This window comes from Haliotis cracherodii, unplaced genomic scaffold (genome assembly GCF_022045235.1).
Source record: "Haliotis cracherodii isolate W230 unplaced genomic scaffold, xgHalCrac1.p SCAF_13, whole genome shotgun sequence".
NCBI lineage: Eukaryota > Metazoa > Mollusca > Gastropoda > Lepetellida > Haliotidae > Haliotis > Haliotis cracherodii.
Genome location: NW_027266268.1, coordinates 12,029,334 through 12,040,487, shown reverse-complemented (window position 1 = coordinate 12,040,487; position 11,154 = coordinate 12,029,334). Strand labels below are relative to the sequence as shown.

The following is an 11,154-nucleotide window of genomic DNA, read 5'->3' as shown; positions in this document are numbered from 1 at the left end:
CTAGGCTTCTTCGCCTTCTCCTTCTTCCTCGTCAAACTCTCCCTCTTCCTCGGCGGTAGCGTCCTGGTACTGCTGGTACTCGGACACCAAGTCGTTCATATTGGACTCGGCCTCAGTGAACTCCATCTCATCCATACCCTCGCCAGTGTACCAGTGAAGGAAAGCCTTGCGACGAAACATGGCTGTGAACTGCTCGGAGATACGTTTGAAGATCTCCTGGATGGCTGTGCTGTTACCAATGAAGGTAGACGACATCTTGAGACCACGTGGTGGGATGTCACAGACAGCGGTTTTAACGTTGTTGGGGATCCATTCGACAAAGTAGCTGCTGTTTTTGTTTTGGACGTTCAGCATCTGTTCATCAACTTCCTTCATGGACATGCGACCTCGGAACATGGTAGCTACGGTCAAATATCGTCCGTGACGGGGATCACAAGCAGCCATCATGTTCTTGGCATCGAACATCTGCTGGGTGAGTTCGGGCACAGTCAGGGCACGGTACTGCTGGCTTCCTCTGGATGTGAGTGGAGCGAATCCGGGCATGAAGAAGTGGAGACGAGGGAAGGGGACCATGTTGACAGCCAATTTACGGAGATCAGCATTCAACTGTCCAGGGAATCGAAGACATGTTGTTACTCCTGACATGGTGGCGGACACCAGATGGTTGAGGTCACCGTAGGTGGGTGTGGTCAGCTTCAGTGTCCTGAAGCAGATGTCGTAGAGAGCCTCGTTGTCAATACAGTAGGACTCGTCAGTGTTCTCAACGAGCTGATGTACAGACAATGTGGCGTTGTATGGCTCAACAACTGTGTCCGACACCTAAAAAAACAAAATAATCACATTATAGACTACCTGGATATGTCAATTCAAATTACAACATAGTAATTTCAAATAATTGAAACTCAATCGTATCGATATACCGTGGTGGTAACAGTGACATATTTCATCCCTCCGCTTCTCCGAAATTGAGTTAAAGTTAATCATAGTAAACTTGTGCTTTGAAGCTTTAATTTTTGCCCTTTGCCCCGAAAAGCTGCAATATTGCTGAATCATGTATACCTTTGGTGATGGCACAACCGAGAAGGTGTTCATGATCCTGTCGGGGTACTCCTCCCTGATCTTGCTGATGAGGAGAGTGCCCATGCCAGACCCGGTGCCGCCACCCAGGGAGTGGGTCAGCTGGAAGCCCTGCAGACAGTCACAGCTCTCCGCCTCCTTTCGGACAACATCCAACACGGAGTCTACCAGTTCGGCACCCTCTGTGTAGTGACCCTTGGCCCAGTTGTTGCCAGCACCACTCTGACCGAAGACAAAGTTGTCTGGACGAAAGATTTGACCGAAAGGACCGGATCGAACAGAGTCCATGGTTCCGGGCTCCAGATCCACGAGAACAGCACGAGGAACATATTTACCTCCTGGAAAACGCAAACATAGTTAATTTAAAGTGTTTAACATGATTATTAATTACAGGGATAATGAATGGAATGTTTTGACTTGAAGAACCCTTTCATGCATTTATTGTATAAATGTATATTGGCTTGTGATGCATATTCATTCCCTACCATTTACAATAAGTCGGCACATTTTGGGGGTTTGATTCTCGAAAACAGAATATGTAGGTTCGGACTCGAATCAAATCACCTAAACTAAACATATTATATATATTATTCGTAAAACAGAATTCATTGAAGAAGGCAGATGACTGGTACTTTTTTTTAGCATCATACACACCTGTAGCCTCGTTGTAGTAGACGTTGATTCTCTCCAGTTGCAGGTCGGAGTCCCCGTGGTAGGTGCCGGTGGGGTCAATGCCATGCTCATCAGAGATCACCTCCCAGAACTAGAAGTACAGAATAAAGTTAAGATTTTATCTATTCTGTCCCTTAACTGCGACAGAGGGTACACCCTGTATAGCCCACACACCCTTTTCACTGTACATTCTGCTAAAGTTTCATTATGAATCAAGAATTGGTTTGGTGTTTGGTGCTACTGATGCAAGTCATTCGTCATCCATTAATGGCGCACACCGCGTCTCAATAGGCAATGTTCTAGTTTTGATCACATTATATCCACGTGTTTACGAATTGCTGTTAACAAATTCACGTATATCGAAAGAAGTGAATGCTTGTTTACCTTAGCACCGATCTGGTTGCCGCACTGGCCAGCTTGCATATGGACGATCTCACGCATGTTGAATGTTGGAGGAAGGAAATAGACGGTTAGTCCTTTTTGCTGTTGAATACAAGCTTGGCACTTGAGTTGTCACTGAACACAAGCCAGTAGAGGCGGTTTATATAACCCCGAGTTGTAATCTTGTTCCTGACTGGCTGGCGGTTGCCCTGCCTGTAACTACCAACATCCAGTAGCTAATTTTAATCCCTTGTTATCGGTATTGGATAATCCCGATTAGCCTCATTGTCAACATGAATCTGCTATTGTGTCCCCTCACACAAAATAATTGATTTCATCTAATCAAAGCTATTCTAATGTCTTAATTGTAGTTCATAAAACATATAATATGTGATTACCAGTTCTATGTGTCTGTTATGGAGAAATTGTTTATTAACGCCACACCTCAATAGGTGATTATCACGCTCGTTGAATTCCTGAAACGATGTGTAATTATCCCACAGAGTAATCCTCCGAAAATCTCGCATTAACTCTCCAATTACGTTAAGCATAGCCACGGCTAGACAAGGCCAAATATGCACTAAACGTTTGAAGTAAACTGCCGGACTAAAGAAGACATACACTTAAAACTTGAATTTGACCTAACAATACAAATGTTACCTGGCTGAAAACAGTCGCCTGTTGTGAGATAGTCATTGACATGTCACACGTTATGTCGCATTGTACACCTGTATCAAATACACCATAATCGAGTGACCATGTCATGTTTGTTTCAATGTTAGCCACCATCAGACATGGGCGTATACTTTATTTTGCTTGGCAGCTTATGAGTGTCTTTATCATCTAAATATACATTAAGTCTTTGATAAGGCATTTGGAAGTGATGCACATAAGGAAGAGAGTTTATATTAGCAGTTGTCAAACATTTGTCAACATTTGAAATACATATACCCTAACGCTATTAATTTGATATCTGATGATATGGTGTTTGACAACACTTGACAAAATCAGTTTGACAAGAAAAGAGTTGTAGATGTCTTTTCTCTAACAATTAGGGCTTATGAATTTCTCAACATCTTTTTAGTGAGTGAGTGGGTGAATGTAATGTGCTTAACGCCCATAACAGTATTCCAGTTATCACGGCGTGTTAGCTTAATCTGGGAGAAAAGCACGATGTGATGCAAGTCTCAGACCTAGACACATAATCCGGGCGGACCGGAATTCGAACCCTCGTAAGATTTCTGGTGAGATATTGAAGCACACACTGAACACTCCCTAACATATAAACATTTATGTCTTTTGGGTAAATTAAAAGGGACAGAATGTAACGCCAATGTCAACATTTATCATTTTGTTTTTGAACCTACTGAATGAATTAAACGAAAGGTCTATAGTTATCTTGAACAACATTTGTTCGTCACGTTCGTTTCATTGTGAAACCCTCCCCTAGTCTTTAACTCTATCCCCGACACACTCTATCCCTGCCCCAGCTCTATCTCTATGCCTTATGCCCCGGCATCCCTCTATCCCCGGCAGACTTTATCCCTGCCCCAGCTCTATCTCTATGCCCTATGCCCCGGCATCCCTCTATCCCCGACACACTCTATCCCTGCCCCAGCTCTATCTCTATGCCCTATGCCCCGGCATCCCTCTATCCCCGGCAGACTTTATCCCTGCCCCAGCTCTATCTCTATGCCCTATGCCCCGGCATCCCTCTATCCCCTGCACACTCTATCCCTGCCCCAGCTCTATCTCTATGCCCCGGCATTCCTCTATCCCCGACACACTCTATCCCTGTCAGACTCTATCCCTGCCCCAGCTCTATCTCTATGCCCTATACCCCGGCATCCCTCTATTCCCGACACACTCTATCCCTGCCCCAGCTCTATCTCTATGCCCTATGCCCCGGCATCCCTCTATCCCCGACACACTCTATCCCCGCCTGAGCTCTATCTCTATGCCCTATGCCCCAGCATCCCTCTATCCCCGGCACACTTTATCCCTGCCCCAGCTCTATCTCTATGCCCTATGCCCCAGCATCCCTCTATCCCCTGCACACTCTATCCCTGCCCCAGCTCTATCTTTGAGCCCTATGCCCCAGCATCCCTCTATCCCCGGCAGACTCTATCCCTGCCCGAGCTCCATCTTTATGCCCTATCCCCAGCATCCCTCTATGCCCCAGCATCCCTCTATCCCCGGCACACTTTATCCCTGCCCCAACTCTATCTCGATGCCCTATGCCCCACCATCCCTCTATCCCCACATCCGCCTATCCCCGCCCTGCAAAACCCTTGCTGTCGCTGTATTTGCTCCCATGATGGACTGTGATATGGAAAAACGTCCCTACTTTTACTTTTATTAAAAAAAGTAAGGGATAGTAGTATGGGCAAAATAAATCGGATGATATGTTTCAAGCTTGTTACTCTCCATCCGTATATTAGGCGAATCCCATTCTTTCAACCCGCTGTTTATGGATCAGTGCATTATCGAAACAAATCCTTACACACACAGCTATCATTTCGTATTTTGTCTTCTAAGTTATATTTCTAATTTATTTAGCCTTTTGTCTTTTAAATCCGCGACATGTTCTTCCTTTGTTGTCGTGTAATCCGATTTCGCATTAGATGTTTATTTCTTGTTCTTTTATATTTCTTATATATCCTTTTATCAATTATTCAGACTAAACGCAAATGTACAATGGTTCTGCCCCTATCTCTGTCGGCACTTGATAACACATTCAGTGGAACCTCGTTGTGTCGCACTCATAGGGACCAGGAAAGAGATTCGAATTATCCGGGTTTCGAGACAACCAACAAAGTAAATTTCCGTCAAACAAACATCACGTTATGAGAGGTTATTACATGTAGTCTTGTCATCTTTGGTTTCATACCACGTTTCAAATTCGATAACCATAAAATGCATGTAGAATGTATAATGATATTACTTCATCACTGTTAAATTGAGTCTACATATCCATGTTGATAGGCTTGTAGGACCTATTATAATATCTCAACAAGGATATCAGAAATTGTCTTCAAGTGAGCGCAACATGACGAGATACCCTTCTATTACAATGCAGTTAATTTTGAGATTATGTGGTGATTTAGCTCAATTATGTTGGTTGTTACCTGCAGGGCAACCGTCAGCCAATGAGAAACAAGCATGCAACACGAGGATCATATATAAACTGTGTCCGCCTTGTTCTGGTCAGAAACAACTCAAGTGCCCAGCTTGACAGAAACGATAAAAAGGATTTACCCTCTCCTTCTTCCTGCAACATGCGTGAGATCGTCCATATGCAAGCTGGCCAGTGCGGCAACCAAATCGGCGCTAAGGTAAATTAACATTAAGGAATTTATATACAAAAAATAATATAAAATGGTGAACACACTTGTATACGTGATAACAATACATTTCTTTTGACGTTTGTGTGAAAGTAGTTTTTTCATATTTTTGCTGTGGTCTAATTTCTACCAGGATAAAAATCATCATATCTCTGTCACAAGTAAGACTGTGATAGAAAAGATATCAATGTATTGTTTTGTTGACAAAATGATATATTTTACATCTGAGACCTAACAAATCGAGATGATTAAAACTTATCTCAGAGAAGTTAGACTGTCATTTGGTAATACTTATGATAAAATTCCAGTTCTGGAAGGTGAAAAAAGTGTGTTGGCTCTGTCGCAGTTATAGGACAGAATAGATAAAATCTAAACTTTATTTTGTACTTTTAGTTCTGGGAGGTGATCTCTGATGAGCATGGCATTGACCCCACCGGTACCTACCACGGGGACTCCGACCTGCAACTGGAGAGAATCAACGTCTACTACAACGAGGCAACAGGTGAGCTTGATGCTGAAATAAGGAGGGCCGGGTATATTTACTGGGAACTTTTATTCTTTTCGCATACCAAAGACGATTATCGTAATAACTATAGATACTTCTACAGGAGTGTTTCATTTATTAGAATTTCACTGAAATAGTGAATGAGGGTTTTCACTCCTGAGATTCGAACTCCGACAAGAACACATATTCCAAGACAAAAGGGCGACATACATATATTCATGTGACATAATTTACAATGCAGCAAAGCTAAATGACAGCATAACGTTGTACATATAAATAAATAAGAAAAACCAAAAAATGACCATGTTACATTTTCCAGGAGGAAAATATGTCCCCCGTGCTGTGCTCGTTGATTTGGAGCCCGGAACCATGGACTCTGTCCGATCCGGTCCTTTCGGTCAAATCTTTCGTCCAGACAACTTTGTCTTCGGTCAGAGTGGTGCTGGCAATAACTGGGCCAAGGGTCACTACACAGAGGGCGCCGAGCTGGTAGACTCCGTGTTGGATGTTGTCCGGAAGGAGGCGGAGAGCTGTGACTGTCTGCAGGGCTTCCAGCTGACCCACTCCCTGGGTGGCGGCACCGGATCTGGCATGGGCACTCTCCTCATCAGCAAGATCAGGGAGGAGTACCCCGACAGGATCATGAACACCTTCTCCGTTGTGCCATCACCAAAGGTATACATGATTCAGCAATATTTCAGCTTTTCGGGGCGAAAATTAAAGCTTCAAACTTTGAAGGCTTTACTATGATTAACTTTAACCCAATTTCGGAGAAGCGGAGAGATGAAATAAGTCCCTGTTACTTCCACGGTGTATCGATACGATTGAGTTTCAATTATTTGAAGTAATTCTGTTGTAATTTGAATTGACATATCCAGGTAGTCTATAATGTGATTATTTTGTTTTTTCAGGTGTCGGACACAGTTGTTGAGCCTTACAACGCTACCTTGTCTGTGCATCAGCTCGTTGAGAACACTGACGAGTCCTACTGTATTGACAACGAGGCCCTCTACGATATCTGCTTCAGGACATTGAAGCTGACCACTCCCACCTACGGTGACCTCAACCATCTGGTGTCCGCCACCATGTCAGGAGTAACAACATGTCTTCGATTCCCCGGACAGTTGAATGCTGATCTCCGTAAATTGGCGGTCAACATGGTGCCCTTCCCTCGTCTGCACTTCTTCATGCCCGGATTCGCTCCACTCACATCCAGAGGAAGTCAGCAGTACCGTGCCCTGACTGTGCCCGAACTCACCCAGCAGATGTTCGATGCCAAGAACATGATGGCTGCCTGTGATCCCCGTCACGGCCGTTACCTTACCGTAGCTACCATGTTCCGAGGTCGCATGTCCATGAAGGAGGTTGACGAACAGATGCTGAACGTCCAAAACAAAAACAGCAGCTACTTTGTCGAATGGATCCCAAACAACGTTAAAACCGCTGTCTGTGACATCCCACCACGTGGTCTCAAGATGTCGTCTACCTTCATTGGTAACAGTACAGCCATCCAGGAGATCTTCAAACGTATCTCCGAGCAATTCACAGCCATGTTCCGTCGCAAGGCTTTCCTTCACTGGTACACTGGCGAGGGTATGGATGAGATGGAGTTCACTGAGGCCGAGTCCAACATGAACGACTTGGTGTCCGAATACCAGCAGTACCAGGACGCCACCGCCGAGGAAGAGGGAGAGTTTGATGAGGAAGAAGGAGAAGCTGAAGAAGCTTAGAAATAAAGTCAGAAATAAATCTTATTCCGATCAATATCTTTGTTCTGTCTAGTCAATACACATTATTGATTAGAAATTAAGCATAGCTGCTTGCGAGAGCGAACATACATTTGTAAAGGTTACAGAATGTAAGGGCAAGAAAGACAAACCACACACTGCTTCAGCACATGAACACAGTGCGATTTTTTCCATTTACTTGTGTTAAGGGTATTTAGGTAATTGTATTATGAGAAAAGCAGTTAACTCTCAAAAAGACGTGTTACAATTATATGTTAACCACCCTCATAGTTCTAACTTTACAGTTGTTTATCACATAATGAATATGATTGTTTCATGCCTTTCTTGTCAGTGAACGATTTCCCGTTTTTATAAGGTGTAAGTTGTAAAATAGATCAACGACGCTTTGAACAGTATTCCAGTTATATCAAGCTTAACGTGGGAGGAAAACCTAAAGTGACTCAGGTCTGAGACGTTTACACCACTTTGGTGAAAGACACGAGGACGGGTATGGTGCTGAGAAAGGTAGAACCCTTATCGTGGGGAGCCGGGATTGAACCCACAATCATAGATTTCTGGCGTGCACAAAGGACGCCACACTGCACAGCGATTATGTTGCACCTTAGACGTCTGAACACCGGTGCCCCCGACTAGGAATAAATTGATTGACTAAAAGAATCACTCTGATGTGATGTGATCAACTTTAGTAGCATACATATAGGAAAATGAACAATTACAACTTGTTTGCTGTATAACGCCCCACTAAGCAATATTCTAGCATTATGACGGCGGTTTGTAAACAACCCAGTGAACGACATCATAAACATCGATCCACACAATTGTGATACGGTGACATGCAGTCAACAAAGCCACCGAATCTGACTCCCCAATCTAGTTAATCGCCTCTTTCGGCAAGATTAGTTTGTTCGTGAGCTAATGTCTTACCCGGAATCCACAAGGATAGAGTCATGACTTCAACTTTACAATAACCAAATTTTCCTTTTATGTCGAGAAATATTCATGGAGCTCCAGCCTTTGATTTTTACATTTCACAACTTTTGAGGTACAATCGTGTATGCTCTTTCCACCTAAAGTGCGTCATACGAGTTGCTGATCAAGGTTAAATCAGTCAAGGCTTCAGCAAAGCTATCAAAAGTTGTGTGGTGGACTCGTGGATGATATTAACTGTTTAGGAGATAAATATTTCGTTTTGTAAGATTTGCGTGATGTTATGCTGAATGGATGTACGGAAATTTCATTTGAACACGACGCCGTAAGGCGGAGTGTTCAAATGAAAAATTTCCGTACATCCATTCAGCATAACATCACGCAAATCTTACAAAACGAAATATTTATCGACATTGTAACATGAACGTTAATTAAATCGATATTTAGGAGGAACTAATTTACTGAGCGCATGACACAACAAAACTGTCGTTAGTAATACGTCTCCTCGTGCTCACCTTCGAAAAGATGCATGATATGGGGTGCTGCGAAACCGATCAATGGTTTCGAGGTACTCCAATAATGAGGGTCCATTTTACGAAAGGGGTGGTCACATGTTCAAGCTCATTTCTCAGGAAATAAACAAACAACAGGAAATATCACAAATTCAATTCTTTATCACAGTTCCTCATCTTACTTGTAATTTGTAGTTATGCGTAACTATGAAATACAAATAATCAAAATTAGAAAAGACGTACATACTGTTTGGCCCCTGTACAAGATAGTGTCAACTCGTCTGAAACTGAGGTGGTGACAAGAGACGTCAAACGTGCGAAATTTCAGACATGCAGCTTAGCTGGGATTGAAAAAGTTGTTTACTGTTACAGTGGAATAACATATGTGAGAGGCCGTGGAAATTAGCAGAAGAATTAACCTGGAAATTACTCACGGGAGCAGTGGACAGTGGCAGGATATTTGTATCTATGACAGGTACCAAATTACGTTCGTTAGCGAGCTGCTCCTGTCTCTGAAAAATGTTCGAATAATGTCGTTTTTGAGACGAGCACGAGTCAATGGAATACGACTTCAACGATTCATCGGATTTGTGGCCGGTAATTCTGCAAATCTCGCGATTCAATACCTGCGTTTGAGAGTAAAGTGACGGCAGTTTGCAGTGTGAAATTCCCAGTCTTGGATAATGTTTATGCTGCGCTCAAATGGCGGCCCCCTGATGTGCCTGTGTATGGCAGCACGCAACCCAACAAAACTCGATTTTGAGTAAAGTTCTCCCTCAGCATTTCTGACTTCGGCATAAAAGAACCTCAGTCTCTCATTCAGTTGAAAAGCAGGAAGCTCTTCGAACGTGGGTTCAAAACCTCGGAAACCAAGCCATTCTGGAAGTGAAAAGATTGCCGTGTTCAGGGTACAAATGTGACGGTAAGTGGGAGTATTTCGTTATTATTACGGTGTCGTGTTTAAATGAAATTTCCGTATATCCATTTAGTATAACATATCTCAAATCTTACAAAACGAAATATTTAATTTATTTTAAGATTTTGGTCAATCTCGTTATATTATTGCCAATTTTTACGATGACACATTGGTCACGCTTTACATTGCTATTATGGCAATGGTGTAAGGGAGGTAACTCTCGTAGGAATTTTTTTTTATTTGTTTATGTATTCTTTTATGTTTCAATGGCTTACGTCGAAATATTTTAACTCCCAGTAGATTTGGAGAGGTTCCTATCCACGATGTCCTGTACTGCTTTTGTATCAAGGGACGCGAAGCGGTGACTGGACGCTTGAACTTTGGGCTCTACGGAAACGCTGGCTGTATTTCCTAGTTCGGGGGCCATCTCAGAACGGTTTTCAGCTTCAACAGCTTTTTGTGGGTTATAATAAGAACAAAATTAGGTGGATGTATGAAAGTCATTATTGAGTTGCAATAAATGTTTTTTACTCTGTTAAAAATTGATTTTGTTTTGTTTTTTCCTTTGGCCAAGCCCAAGAAAATTACATTATTTATGATTATGATTTTGTAATTAATGGAAAAAGGTAAATTTCATTTACCTTCAAATTCTTGTATTATCTCAGAAAATGTCTCGTCGCCCCATTCACTCAATATTTCATCGAAATCTCCGATGTGGAAGTCAGGGTAAATTTCCATCTGTTCCTCCATGTTGATGATTTCAAAAATAGTTCCATTAATTAATGTATACATACACGGTGATGAGACCCCAAAAATTCAGCGATGTTATGCTCATTCGACAACACTTTTTAACCAATCAGATCAGGGAACATACCTACATTTATGTTACAATACACATTTGACGCATAAGTGACAAAATAATGTCCGATGCAATTCTCTATTTCTACTTGTACCACAAGTTCCCCTGTTTGTTCAGGAAAACAGTTGACTTGCCTTTGCATGTACGTGTAACGAGGTTAGACTGGCAGGATAGACTCATTTTTTCGCGAACACCTGGTATCATCACTCATTG

The 11,154-nt window shown here is 42.6% G+C and overlaps 2 protein-coding genes across 2 annotated transcripts; one reads left to right on the top strand and one right to left on the bottom strand.

The window, feature by feature from the left end:
* LOC139459621 (tubulin beta chain-like) lies at positions 1 to 2,190 on the bottom strand. The gene is made up of 4 exons (XM_071241203.1): positions 2,134 to 2,190; positions 1,732 to 1,840; positions 1,060 to 1,415; positions 1 to 819 (listed from the first exon to the last, which is right to left on the bottom strand). Exons 1-4 carry the CDS (start codon positions 2,188 to 2,190, stop codon positions 1 to 3), a joined length of 1,341 nt encoding a protein of 446 aa, XP_071097304.1.
* Positions 2,191 to 5,408: 3,218 nt separating this feature from the next.
* LOC139459622 (tubulin beta chain-like) lies at positions 5,409 to 7,709 on the top strand. Its single transcript, XM_071241204.1, has 4 exons — positions 5,409 to 5,465; positions 5,868 to 5,976; positions 6,299 to 6,654; positions 6,891 to 7,709. Exons 1-4 carry the CDS (start codon positions 5,409 to 5,411, stop codon positions 7,707 to 7,709), a joined length of 1,341 nt encoding a protein of 446 aa, XP_071097305.1.
* Positions 7,710 to 11,154: the final 3,445 nt, after the last annotated feature.

Bases quoted from the DNA above. Each gene is read 5' to 3' on its own strand.
- LOC139459621 (XM_071241203.1), bottom strand. From the start codon at position 2,190: ATGCGTGAGATCGTCCATATGCAAGCTGGCCAGTGCGGCAACCAGATC. The intron at 1,841-2,133 runs GTAAACAAGCAT...CTGTACTTCTAG, and splicing joins GCAACCAGATCGGTGCTAAG to TTCTGGGAGGTGATCTCTGA. The intron at 1,416-1,731 runs GTGTGTATGATG...TGCGTTTTCCAG, and splicing joins CTACTACAACGAGGCTACAG to GAGGTAAATATGTTCCTCGT.
- LOC139459622 (XM_071241204.1), top strand. From the start codon at position 5,409: ATGCGTGAGATCGTCCATATGCAAGCTGGCCAGTGCGGCAACCAAATC. The intron at 5,466-5,867 runs GTAAATTAACAT...TTGTACTTTTAG, and splicing joins GCAACCAAATCGGCGCTAAG to TTCTGGGAGGTGATCTCTGA. The intron at 6,655-6,890 runs GTATACATGATT...TTGTTTTTTCAG, and splicing joins CCGTTGTGCCATCACCAAAG to GTGTCGGACACAGTTGTTGA.